Genomic DNA, 14,214 nt, shown 5'->3' with positions numbered 1-14,214 from the left:
TGTGTAAAAATTAAAGGGGTTAAGTCCTGTGATTTGCATTATACAATGGGTGTACCCCAAGGATCAGTACTAGGTCCTTTACTATTTAGTTTGTATATCAATGATCTTCCGCAACAGTGTGAAGGGATACAAGCACAAATGTATGCTGATGACACTGTTATTTTTACACATGCGAAAACAGCAGAACTAGCAGCTGAAAAGTTAAATGCTGCTACAGAAAAGATTACACAGTGGCTGGAACAGTCATGTCTTAGCTTAAACATCAGTAAAACTAAAGGAATTTTTTTCTCTAAAACAAACGTTAAATCTCCTGATGTTGATATATGTATAAATGGTGAAAAGATAAAAATAGTAAATGAGCTCAATTATCTTGGTATAATATTGGACTCAAATCTCAGATTTAAAAAACATGTAAAGAAAATGGTGAGGAATATTAAAGATAATATGGCAAACTTTAGACAAATTAGACCATGTCTTTCTTTTGATGTAGCTAAGGCTTTTATGCATGCTACAATCTTCTCTCATATGTCTTACTGTTTGACATGTTGGGATCAAGCTGGTGAAACTGTTATTAAACCCTTAAAATCTTTATATAAACAGACAATAAAAATTTTAGATAAAAAACCTAACCATTTTCATTCCTGTAGGATCATAAAGAAATATAATTTTTTTGACTTTGACAATTTTAGACTTTATTCAAATCTGTGTATGGTTCATAAAATCTTAAACGGTCTGGCTCCTTCTGTATTACGTGACTTTATTCATCTTCGCTGTGAAACCTCTGTAAGATCTACCAGACTATCACTTATGAGTAATTGTCTGGTTCCCTTTCGTCGTTCCGCATTTGGGTTATCATCTTACGCAGTGAAAGCCACTAATCAGTGGAATGCTCTACCAGAGGACATAAAAGGGTGTAGAGCTCATGGCCCTTTTAAATTTAAGTTAAAATCATTTTTAAAATTGAACCAATTATGTAACCATTGAGATTGTTGTAGTTAAATTAATTGACTGATTCATTTATTTATGTTTTTTATGGCCCTGACAGTACGTGTCGTGTGTATGTATGAATTTATTTATTGTATGTGAACATAGTAGGTATTGTCTGTGTAATGTTGTGTTAGCGTTGACCTGCCTGGGGGACTACGGATGAAAAATAGCCTTTGGCTAAATCCGGCACAATACATGAAATGGAAATTTTATGTTAAAAATTGTACATGGTCCCTTCATAAAAAAAAAAAAAAAAAACAACAACAAAAAAAACAGAATAAAAGTCTAGTGCTAGTACAGTTTTCCCCATTCAATATGACTATACAAAAACAACAATAATAATTTTGTTATTTTGTTAATAATATGTTATTATTATTATTATTTACAGAATATTTTATTATTTAAATTATAACAATTAAAACAGTAAAGAAATACACTGCTGGCAAAAAAAAAAGAAAAAGAAAAAAAAGTTCGCAAATACTAAATAGGCAAATACTTCAGTCAATTATTGGATCATTATTGCAGTGATTATTATGTTTCTAGCATGTTATATGTTTGGCAACAGGTCTTCTTACCCTAATTGAAGGAGAGTGTATCTTTTTATTTCATAAACAACCATATAGGAAGACACATCATGGCCATATTCCAGGATGACAATGTCAAGATTCATCAGGCTCAAATTGTGAAAGAATGGCAGAGGGAGCATGAAGAGTCATTTTCACACATGAATTGGCAGCTCTGAGTCCAGTTGAAGTGTGAACCGTAGCGGGGTCCCGGGTCATGCTCCCTCATAAGGTTTATTACACACATGCAAAGTTGGTTGAGAGCATAACTGCAATAAAGTAATATAGTTGGGGGCCTTAAGCACATAAATGGGTAATTTCGCGCAAATTCATCTAAAAGCGCCAAATTTGGCACAGATGTAGCTCAGGTCATACCGAAATGATTTAGCTAGGGCGCCGGAGCCAGCGACCCTCGGGGCCAAGATGGCGGCCAAATCCAATATGGCCGCCGCCCGAAAAGGGTTCCGGCTTTAACTTTTGAACCACATGAGTTACAAATACAAACTTGATATGTTTTTCAGCTTAATTGATCATGAGAAACACATAGGAATGTTTATATTTATGACCCAGTATATCTGGACCCCTTGATCCTCCAATTCCAATATGGCCGCTGTCCAAAAAAGCAGTTTGGGCTGTAGTATGGGGCCTTACACACCATTGTTCGCGCAAATGCATCTACAAGCACCAAATTTGGCACAGATGTAGCTGAGGGGATACTGAAATGATTTAGCCAGGGCGCCCGAGCCAATGGTCCCTGAGATCAAGATGGCGGCCAAATCCAATATGGCCGCCGCCTAAAAGGGTTTCGGCTATAGCTTTTGAGCCAGATGAGATACAAATACAAACTTGATGTCTATTTTACCTTCTTTGACCATGGGAAACCCATAGGAATACTTACATTTATGATTGGGTATATCAGGACCCCCCAATAACCCTAAATTCAATATGGCTGCTGTCCGAAAAACGGTTTTGGCTACAAATTTTGAACCAAATGCGCTACAAATGAGGATGTGGTGTCTATTTTATGTTTATTGACCACAGGAAGTCCATTGGCATATTTATATTTATGCTTGTGTAAGTCTGGAACCTGTATTCTTTTCAAGACTGTGGTTGAAAATCCTTTTTTTTTACCACAACTTTGAAGGTTATTCTCAATGTTGATTCATTTCCTTATAAAAGTGAAATGGTTTTCAGTTTACCACAGGTGAATACATTTCAAAGTGTAATCATATAAGAAAGAATAAGACACAAGTATTATTGCAAGGCAATATTTATATTATATCAAATTGTTAAAATAATAATATAGTCAATTTTTCCAAAACTCTTAAAGGTTTGCTTAGCATAACAAAAAAACAGCAATAAAATAAAAAACAACAGTGAATTATCATTATCACTCACAATCACTGGATCTCTCATTGTCTTCACCATCATTGTTTGTACAAGCACCCTCACATGCACATATAGAAGTGCAACGAACTACGGCTTTACAGCACTTACAGTGCCCTCTACATGCTGTCTTGCAGCCACAGTGGAGGAGAATGGTGCAGGCTTTACTGGCGTCTCCGAGATTAGTCCAGTAAGGTTCCCAAGTCTTGCTCGTAGAGTCCCGAAACCATCCCCATGCATTGAACTCTGGGATATCTTGCTGGACAGCGGTTGCCTGATTCCAGTAGAAGCTGGCCTGCAGCAGTGCTCTTTTGATGTGCTGAATCAATGCAGCTTGGGTGGGTGGCAGGTTCTCGAAAGACTTGGTACCATTCGAGAAAAGGTGATGTCTAGCTTCATCTACACGGCTGGAACCACAGCTCTTGCTGTACATGATGGTGACCATACGCTCCAGTCTTTGGACATGGACGTCATTGTTGATCTGTTCAGGCTCCAAGGTGAGGGTAACCAGAGATTCTGTGAGATCTGGTGTTGCCTCCCAAGCTGCCCATGCACTCTTTTTCCCATGGCACAGAAAGGGTGAGGTTGTGTCACAGCCTGTTAAAGCGTGGAAGAGTGGTAAGGCTAGTGACTTCTGGGGACCAAGATCCTTGCCGTCCTTCGGATGAGAAGTAAAACCGAGGTCCTGACTCTCTGTGGTCATTAAAAATCCCATGGCATTTCTCATAAAGAGTAGGGGTGTAACCCTGGTGTCCTGGCCACATTCCACACATTGGCCCTTACCAATCATGGCCTCCTAATAATCCCCTTACATTGAATTGGCTCTATCACTCTCTCTCCTCTCTCCACCTATAGCTGGTGTGTGGTGAGCGCACTGGCGCCGTTGTTCTGTGGCTGCCGTCGCATCATCCAAGTGGATGCTGCACACTGGTGGTGGTTGAGGAGAGACCCCTGATATGATTGTAAAGCGCTTTGGGTGTACAGTAGTACATATGAAAGCGCTATATAAATGCCTCATTCTATTCTATTCTATTCTTGCTGATTTCATGAGCAGGAATGTCCCTATAGTTTTTTCCACCTGCAAAGCCGATCCAGAGCTCTGTGAGGCCGAGTGTGTTGAAGAAGCGGATGGCAAGGATGACAACATCGCTGTCGACAGTCTGGACAAATGCCTTTTTATGGCCATTGGCCCCAGCATGTGCAAGATGCAGGATTATTCTAGTGCTTCTGGATGATTACAAGGCTGAAGGGCAGACATGTCATACCCTGGTCTGTTGGAGAGTACAGCATCTTTCTTGGTGGAAAGGAGGAGTTTACCTGACATGCCATGCTTGGTTATCTCTTCACTGATATATCCAAATAGTTAAATATATAACAATATATCCAGTATATACTGTATATAATAGATATATCCAGTTACATTTTGGAATTGGAGTTCTCCTATCTCCTTTAGTTCTTGATCCGGTTCCTCTGCGTTGGTGAGTTTGTGTTTTGAGGTTCTCCTCTGGATATGTGTCAAACACAATATCCAGTCACGTGACAGATTCATAGCTCATGTGTGACCTCACAAACCCAGCAATATTGGTGTTAACGTAGTCATGGAATGTTTTTTTAAGTAGTTGGCCGGACCATTTGGACCATGAGCTATGAATCTGTCACATGAGCTCATCATGTACAGCAAGACCTGTGTTTCAAGCCGTGTAGATGAAGCTAGACATCAGTCTCTCGAGAACCTGCCACCCACCCAAGCTGCATTGATTCAGCACATCAAAAGAGCACTGCTGCAGGCCAGCTTCTACTGGAATCAGGCAACCGCTGTCCAGCAAGATATCCCAGAGTTTAATGCATGGGGATGGTTTCGGGACTCTACGAGAAAGACTTGGGAACCTTACTGGACTAATCTCGGAGACGCCAGTAAAGCCTGCACCATTCTCCTTCACTGTGGCTGCAAGACAGCATGTAGAGGGCACTGTAAGTGCTGTAAAGCCGGAGTTCGTTGCACTTCTATATGTGCATGTGAGGGTTCTTGTACAAACAATGATGGTGAAGACAATGAGAGATCCAGTGATTGTGAGTGATAATGATAATTCATGTGAGAGACCATGAGAATTCACTGTTGTTTATGTTATTGCTGTTTTTTTGTTATGCTTAGCAAACCTTTAAGAGTTTTGGAAAAATTTACTATATTATTATTTTAATAATTTAACATAATAGAAATATTGCCTTGCAATAATAATTGTGTTTTATTCTTTCTTATATGATTACACTTTGAAATGTATTCACCTGTGGTACACTGAAAACCATTTCACTTTTATAAGGAAATGAATCAAAATTGAGAATAACCTTCAAAGTTGTGGTAAAAAAAAAAGATTTTCAACCACAGCCTTGAAAAGAATACAGGTTCCAGACTTACACAAGCATAAATATAAATATGCCAATGGACTTCCTGTGGTCAATAAACATAAAATAGACACCACATCCTCATTTGTAGCGCATTTGGTTCAAAATTTGTAGCCAAAACCATTTTTCGGACATCGGCCATATTGAATTTAGGGAATTTGGGGGTCCTGATATACCCAATCATAAATGTAAGTATTCCTATGGGTTTCCCATGGTCAAAAAAGGTAAAACAGACATCAAGTTTGTATTTGTATCTCATCTGGCTCAAAAGCTATAGCCAAAACCCTTTCAGGCGGCGGCCATATTGGATTTGGCCGCCATCTTGGTCTCAGGGACCATTGGCTCGGGCGCCCTGGCTAAATCATTTCAGTATCCCCTCAGCTACATCTGTGCCAAATTTGGTGCTTGTAGATGCATTTGCGCGACAATGGTGTGTAAGGCCCCATACTACAGCCCAAACTGCTTTTTTGGACAGCGGCCATATTGGAATTGGAGGATCGAGGGGTCCAGATATACTGGGTCATAAATATAAACATTCCTATGTGTTTCTCATGATCAATTAAGCTGAAAAACATATCAAGTTTGTATTTGTATCTCATGTGGTTCAAAAGTTAAAGCCGGAACCCTTTTCGGGCGGTGGCCATATTGGATTTGGCCGCCATCTTGGCCCCGAGGGTTGCTGGCTCCGGCGCCCTAGCTAAATCATTTCGGTATGACCTGAGCTACATCTGTGCCAAATTTGGCGCTTTTAGATGAATTTGCGCGAAAATGTGCTTAAGGCCCCCAACTAATAACCTAGTCAACAATTACTTGTTTACAAAGTGCCATGGAAGTCAAACTAACTTGTTAATCCTGTCATCTCATGGAATATCTGAAAGCCAGGTTTTTCCTAATATCTGTCATTATTAGCAGAACACATTTTACACATGGGAAAAACCGGTTGTTTAGTCAATAATTCAAGAAGGTCCAGACTTTAAAGCTCTTGATTCTAACTTGTAATTGGAAAAAAGTAACAGTTCCTGTAATTGTTTAATTATAGCATTTGTTACAAAAAGGATAGCCTATAATTAAAACCATTGATGGCTCCTCATTACCATGTTTAGGCCAATGTTAACTTTTTTTTTATGCTTTTTTTTTTTAGTTTTCTAATTTATGTTGGTGCAGGATGATGTTTTCTCCTATTTTCCACAGTTTGTGTGGCTGTTTTAAATCACGCTTTCTCCACAGTGTTTTAAAGTGGTAAATTCTCAATCAAATTCAAATGGGTTGCACATTTCACCATCAGCGTCGCGAAGGGAACAGCTCGCTCAAATCTTCTAAGAGTTTTGAAGCACGCTGGGTTCTATAGTGATTTGCACAATCATATTAATCAAGTGTTAGTGAGGTCCTGACTCTCTGTGGTCATTAAAAATCCCAGGATGTCCTTCGTAAAAGAGTATAATTTGCCCCTTGGCCTCTGTCTATCATGGCCTCCTAATCATACTCATATACTAATTGGCTTCATCACTGTCTCCTCTCCACCAGTAAGCTGATGTGTGGTGGGCGTTCAAGGCACAATATGGCTGCCGTCGCATCATCCAGGTGGATGCTGCACATTGGTGGTGGTTGAGGAGATTCCCCCCTTCTATGTAAAACAAATTATTATTATTATTATTATTATTATTATTAACCGCGCTTCAGTCATATTGCACAGACAATTGATCCGTTTAGTTTGTACGGCTCTGAAAGTGCGATGTATACTAGTATTGGTAGGTTTAGGATTATTTGTGGTGGAGGGGTTAGGATCAGGGGTGGTGTTATTATTACGCATTACAGGTGCATATCGGCCCACTTCAAGCAGTGTTAAGAGGTGCATCAATTTTTGGTCAAAATCTTGTACTGACAATGCAAGAGTTAAGAGACAATTTAAGTTCTGGACTCAGAGGTGCCGATTCATGTGTGAAAATGACTCTTCATGCTCCTTCTACCATTCTTTCAGTTTGAGCCTGATGAATCTTGACATTGTCATCCTGGAATATGGCCATGATGTGTCTTCCTACATGGTTGTTTAAGAAATGAAAAGCTACACACTCCATCAATTAGGGTTAGAAGACCTGTTTAACATGCTAGAAACATAATAATCACTGCAATAATGTAAACTCTTAAGTATTTGCCTATTTAAATCCAAACAGCGACTTTTTTTTGGGGCCGGGCGGCAGTGTATATTACTAATGCAATAATACTATTGTGCATTCATAATAATAATAATTAGCATTTTATTTAACAGAACAACAGTCAACATTGTCATTGATTATTTATCTAACTGTGGCCTCACATATGATGTAGTCTTTGCGTATCTTCTTAATCCGCGCATCCTTCTCTTGCTGGAGCTGGGAAAAGCTCACTTCCAGTCGCTCCATCTTGACCTCCTCCTGCTTCTCCTCCCTCTGACGCAAGAGCTGCACCAGAAGGGTCTGTCGTGCCTCCTGTAGCCTAATAAAACACAAGCAAAACAAAAGTCAGCATGTACGTGTTTGTGCATCGCAGAAGTACAGATAGTACTCTTCTGCGTAATACAACAGGAGATATTTTGAAAGATGTTTCAGGGATATATGTCCATACAACAAAAGTCAATATGGACCTTATATGGATCTAGCTTTTATGAAACTTATATGGTACTTAAGTTGTCATTTTGGACATTGACAAACCCAGTCCCAATCCACTGTTATTATATGGAAGAGAGTGGCCAGGATATTCTTCGAAAGATTCACATTTACTTTGTGAGTAAACATTTTTTTGGCAAACTGTTACTTCAGGTAATGCTCACTTTTCAATCTCCTCTTCTCTGAAGGCCCACTCTTTCCTCTCCATCTCCTCCATCATCCTTCTTCTTTTGTCAAGCTGAGAGAGGTCGTCCAGCGGGGGCAGAGTTGCCTCCCATGCTCTCTTCATTCTCGCCCTCTCGATCATCTCCACTTCCGCTAGCCCTGCAGGCAGCCCACAGCCTGGAAAACAACCAGGGATAAGGCCATTCACACCAAGAACATTAACTACTGTATAACTTATATTTTCTTCCCTATTGTGACATATATCCAAGTGAAAAGGCTTCTCGAACAAGAACTTTCTTTATCGGGAATTGATTGGATCATTGGATGGTTGTGGTTTACTATTGCTGTGATGTCATGTGACTGACAGGTTGTCCAGCCCTCACGCCGGGAAAAACATCATCAGAGAAGAGAAGTTATTTTGATTAAAGTTTAGGGAACATGAATTTAAAAAAAAACTGTAAAATTCCTTTAAAAAGCAAAACTAGAATTGTCCATTTTGATTTCAAGGTGACTTTAAATGCTCAAGCTCTTTAAACTTGGGTGGATTCTGATTGACTGTTAATGTTTTTATCGTTCATCAGCTGGAAGAATGTTCTGAAAGTAATTCCAATGATATTGCTATTCTATGTTGTTATCATTATAGTTGTGGTGTGGACTTCCCTATTCTCATAGAATTAGAACAATTATTAAAACTTTATAGTTTTTGGTATGAACGGATCTCATTGTCAACTATATTATATTTATGTGGTTTACCCCATGTGAGTGTGGCCAGTGTGAGCAGCTCAGGGGTGGCTGTCCCGGGACGAACCACATGGTCTGGAGTGTAGGGGTCTGTCTGTGTCTCACTCTCCCGATAGTCAGTCTGAACTCCCACGCTCCGGTGGAACGGAGTGGGGGGCTGTTTATCATCTCCATTAGGAGCAGAAAGGAGGTCAGATCTGTGAGAAAATTAGACAGACTCATAGAAAGATATAATATCAGTACTTTGTTTAGGCTTGGTTTGTAGGGAATTCCAAACCTGCGCACATATATTCAAACGCACATAACTATAAACAAATTCTTAATGCGCATGTGACCGCCATCAGCGTTTCTCACAGGTTCGCGTTTAAAGTCTGTGTAGAGAGAATGGTGTCGTCTTAGCGGCCCCAAATTTAATAACAAATGATCATTGCGACGGAAGCTAATCAATCAAAACTAACTTTAGCTGGAAAATAACTTTATTAAAGAACCGCTATGAAGCCAAAACAATCTCTGTTACCTTAAATTATACGTTTATCTCTGTAAAGCTGCTTTGAAACAATCTACATTGTTAAAAGCGCTATATAAATGAAGATGACTTGACTTGACTTGAATAAAGTCAAGTATTTGATAGATCATAAAGACTAGAATAACTCTATTGACAGATCCAGGCTGAAGTGACAAGCACCTCATGACTTACTTTGACAAAGCAAATACAACATCAGAAGGAATCTGTTGAGCAAAAGGAATAAGAGGACTGAGAGAAAGACAATGGGAGAAAAAAGGGAGAAGGACAGGGAAAGATTATTTCATTATTTTTGTTTATTATACGCTTTAACTGTTCAAATAATTCTAGCTAGATCAAAATGTTTAGCTGGTGTCACCCACACTCATTTTTCTGCATATGTGTGTGTCTTACCGTTTGAAAAACTTCCAGCGGTCCACTCCTGTCACATCATCAGGGTTCTGACTATGGATATGAACCCCAGACAGAACCCTTATACAGACACAGAAATATAAAGATTAATTCATATGCAATTACAGCATACACATGCCGTTAAAAGTTTGGTGTCAGTAATATATATATATTTTTTTTTTTTTGTAAGAAATTAAAGGGAACCTATTATGCCCTTTTTCAAAGTCTTGATTTTGTTTTTGGGTCTTCTAGAATAGGTTTGCATGCTTGATTTTGAAAAACAAAAACATTAATTTTCACATATTTTTCATTGTTGTAGCTCCTCTCTTCCCAGTCTATCAGTAACGCTCTTTTTAGTTCCTGTCTCTATTAAGAACCTCCTACCAGTGCAATGTGCTCTGATTGGTCAGCTGGACCAGTGTGTTGTAATTGGTCAACCGCTTCAAGTGTGTTTTGGAAAAGTCACGCCCCCGACCATAACAGTGAGTTTCAACACATTACGAACGCAACTCAACCAACTAAACTCACTTATTCTTTTGTTGTAGCAGACCAAGATAACAGATTAAAATATTCTAAATATAATCTACAAACAATGAAGAAGCAATACTGTATCCCAAATAAATAAATAAACAAACAAACAGTCAAATCATTTGGTGGAGAATTTGTGAGGGAAATGTGCTTAAAAATGCAAAATGTCACAATGCAAAAGTGTGGTAATGAAACCAGGCTTAGTTTTCTTCAGTCAAAATTCATTCACTCATTTTTTTGTCCTTCACCAATCTATTATAATATTTGTAAAGTAGGCAACTATTGTTATCATATGGTGTTCAGGTTTATTTTACCCTGTCAGTCGCTGCAGGGCCTGCCTCCTCTGCTCAGCGATGCCCCGCCAACGCCGGTCAATAAATGCAGGCACAGGGTCAGTGGATTCAAGGCGTAAGGTGTAAGGAGGGTGGTGTGCAAGGTTACTAAACATGCTGTTAAACTCTGGGACCTTCCGCTAATAGAAACAAAACACAATTGTTTGCACTCTTAAAATGACATATCATTGGTCATATCATGTATTTTTTGGCACACTTATAATGTTTGTTACATTTTTTGCACAACACCAGACATAATTTAGTGTTTTATGACCATTGTACACTGTTTCTCCGACTCTTAGAATGAAACAGGCTGTCAAAAAGTAGTAGAAGTACAGTACAATATGTTTCTCCAGTTTACTTTCATTAAATGTACTTTTTTTTCAAGGAAGGACGCTTAGTTCTGAAAGTTACAGAATGCTTTTTTCAAACCTTGAATGTTCAAGGGTGAGCGGGGCACAGCCTAACACCCTCCTGTGGCTCCCGCTCCTCCCGCCCGGCCCTAGCAGCAGCCTTCACCCGGGCTGCACCTTGGAGGTAGCCGTAGGAAGGCGCCCCAGCCCGTATCAGGCCCACAGCCTGCCAAATGGCAGGCCAAGAGGCGCTCCTGCTACGGGCAGCTCAGAGATGGGTTGCAGTTCTTCACAGAAGGTGGTTGCAGGGCCACTCCTTCCCCCCTTGGAGGGTCGGGGGAGAATATTTTGTTCTCCCTTAAAGAAAGAACTGACATTCCCATCTCTGAACCCCCAGAGGCCGCGGATGGCAGTATGCGACGCTCCACCTCGCCACTCTCGGCCCCCTCTGTCGCAAGACTCCTGTCAGAGAAGGTCGCCGCGGAATGCTCGTCATTCCCTGGCCTCCTCTGTCGCTGCCCCATCGTGGGTACGTCTGTGGTTCACATGACCCCACTGGTTCAGTTTTTGGGAGCCTGGCTCACTATTTCACTCATCTGAGTTCTCCTTAGACCCTGAGTTCCTTCTGCACTGTCGATGTCGTCCCCTGAGTGCATGCCCGGTTGGTCAGGCTGGATACCTCTGAGTTTTCCATATGCATCCCGCTCTCGGGTCATATGTGTATTCTAAGTCCTCCCTACGGGTAGGCGCTGTGTTTCATATTCCACCTGGGATACGCCACCCAGTGTACCTTGGTATTCTTGCGTTAAGCCTAGCCCTTCGTCCGTACTAGTCTCACTAGACAGGGAGCTCAGACTTGCGCAGGGCAATGGAAGACAGCCGCCGTGGCGTGATTGAATTGGGACCCCCATTTCTTCATGCACTGACGTAACTTGTAGTGACTGAACGAAAGGAAATGTCTCCGTTACGTATACGTATAGGCCTGTTCTATGGGCCTATTTATCCAACAACAAATGCTAACACTATCCTTCTAGCTGTGAATTGCGTCAGATAGTTTCATAAAAAAAAAATCATTCTAAAAAAGAATTGTGCTAAATTCTATTGAATGTGCACTTTAGTGTACTTAAAATCATATAAGATTTTAATTAGGCTACACTACAAGTGCACATTCAATAGAATGATGATTTAAAAATCATGTTTCTTAAAAAGTAATTTTAATACGTATGCTGTAATAATGACAAAGTAAAAGTTTTACTTTACTTTTTATGTGTTGACACATGTACAACCTGATTATAGTTTTAACTATATGGTGTTTTTCAATAAATACAAGATATAATTCAAGTTTCAAAAGATTGGCATTGAAGTATATTTTAGTTCACCGTAAATGTCTGTCAGAACATTCGACAGCACACTTTATTTAAAAAAACAATAGAAATAATTATGAAATTAGCCTACATGCAGGGATGGGCCGTTTTTTCAGATACATGCATTTAAAATACGTGTATTTGAAATACAAAATACTATTTTGTATTTTGTTTTTTAAAGCCTTTGGAAAAAAATCAAATGTAATTTGTATTTAAACACATTTAAAATGAGTATTTTTGTATTTTCAAAACACATAAAATACTTTTTGCCAGTCAACCTCTTTATCGGGGTACTGATTTTGTGCATCAACTAGTTCAGACATTCATTGGGTCAGCAAATTATTTTATTTTTTTTATAAGGTGAGAATGTCAAGATCAGTTCTACTTGTTAATTAAAGTTAAAATAGCCTAGTGCTTATTCACTTCAGTTAACATGAAAGAATAAAAGAGCACAGACAAGTGGGAAAATAGCGTAAGCCAATCAGTCTTGACCGGTTGTTGATTTTTTTTATCAACTAGCTTGTCAAATGTGTTTAAAGCATTACTGCATGTTAGGGCTGGTTGATATGTAAGGGATTTATAATGTAGAGCGAGGCGGTTGTTATAGCGAATACATATAGTATTTTTTAATAGTGTTCAGATAGACTACAATAGACTACATTGTAACCAGAAATAAGTAGCCTATATAAATGGCTGCTGATTTGCATAAGTTTAAGAAAGAAAGAAAGAAAGAAAGAAAGAAAGAAAGAAAGAAAGAAAGAAAGAAAGAAAGAAAGAAAGAAAGAAAGAAAGAAAGAAATGTGGTTAGGAATGAAAAGTCAGTAGGCCCATGTAGTTTCTTCATTCACTGTGACCTGCACTGGATGGCCAATTTTGTGTATTTTCAAAATACAAAATACTGTATTTGTATTTAAATACATTTTTCACACAGTATTTTGTATTTGTATTTAAATACATTTTTTTTCACACAGTATTTTGGATTTGTAATTTTAAATACATTTCCATGTATTATGCACATCTCTGCCTACACGTAGTTGTCAAATACAAATGCATTAAGTTCGCACTTTTCTTTTTGGTCAAAAAATGTGTTTTCGCCAAATCCCATGTCACCCAGAGTTAACCAAACATGAACTTCAGTTGCAGTGGAAGATAAACAAGACTTTGCGAAGAGTGTGTTTCTCCGGTCTCCAGTGTTTTCTACTGCAGCACAAAATCAAACGTGGCTGCAGTGCAAGGATGAGTATCACACCGCCTTACCACTCGATCCAGTGAAGCCTGAGCACGGAAGTTTTCCCTGGCGTGATCCACATCAGCTGACAATGTATATACTGGATCTAAAAACAGCACCATCACCCACAATTCAATACTTTTTTTATGATAAACGGCACAATATATAGGCTACCCATAATAGCCTTATCTCATTTTTTCTAAAATATATTTATATTGTAAAAGTCAAATAATGATTTGCAACTGTGTAACTCACCGTACAAATAATCATATGTCCTCTGTTGTCTGAAGCCCCTTCTGCCCTCATTTTTCTTCTGAAATGTGCGTGTGACCGAGTCGCTCATGTTTGCTTACAACTGGATAACGTTAGGCTATGTGTTTTATTTGTAAGACAGGTAATGGTCACCATGGAGATCGTAAACATCCGATCATGTCACTGCCGCTACAACACCGCTAGAGGGCAGTCAATACAAACCCAATATCCGCATGTCAGAACCGTAATGTAAATATGTTGTTTTTCCGGTCTGATGAATGATGAACTCATCTTTAATCATTTGTAGCTTTATATAAAAGCTTTATATAGATACGTGGTTTAGACATAGACTATTGAAGC

The 14,214-nt window shown here is 39.2% G+C and overlaps 1 protein-coding gene across 1 annotated transcript in view; it reads right to left on the bottom strand.

The window, feature by feature from the left end:
• The window catches only part of LOC308691833 (cilia- and flagella-associated protein 91-like), a gene marked incomplete at both ends in the record, with an annotated part of 28,237 nt that extends 14,292 nt beyond the window's left edge, over positions 1-13,945 (bottom strand). Inside the window, 8 exons of the mRNA XM_081367396.1 lie at positions 7,651-7,808; positions 8,143-8,320; positions 8,897-9,081; positions 9,582-9,638; positions 9,801-9,878; positions 10,640-10,797; positions 13,632-13,708; positions 13,858-13,945. Of these exons, the coding sequence (XP_081223522.1) occupies positions 7,651-7,808; positions 8,143-8,320; positions 8,897-9,081; positions 9,582-9,638; positions 9,801-9,878; positions 10,640-10,797; positions 13,632-13,708; positions 13,858-13,945 (979 nt within the window). The remainder of the gene's footprint in view (positions 1-7,650; positions 7,809-8,142; positions 8,321-8,896; positions 9,082-9,581; positions 9,639-9,800; positions 9,879-10,639; positions 10,798-13,631; positions 13,709-13,857) is intronic.
• Positions 13,946-14,214: the final 269 nt, after the last annotated feature.

The sequence above is a fragment of the Scardinius erythrophthalmus genome, assembly GCF_964197995.2.
Source record: "Scardinius erythrophthalmus genome assembly, chromosome: 6".
Lineage (NCBI taxonomy): Eukaryota > Metazoa > Chordata > Actinopteri > Cypriniformes > Leuciscidae > Scardinius > Scardinius erythrophthalmus.
Note: the sequence above shows the minus strand (reverse complement) of the source record. Positions and strands in the feature narration are given on the sequence as shown.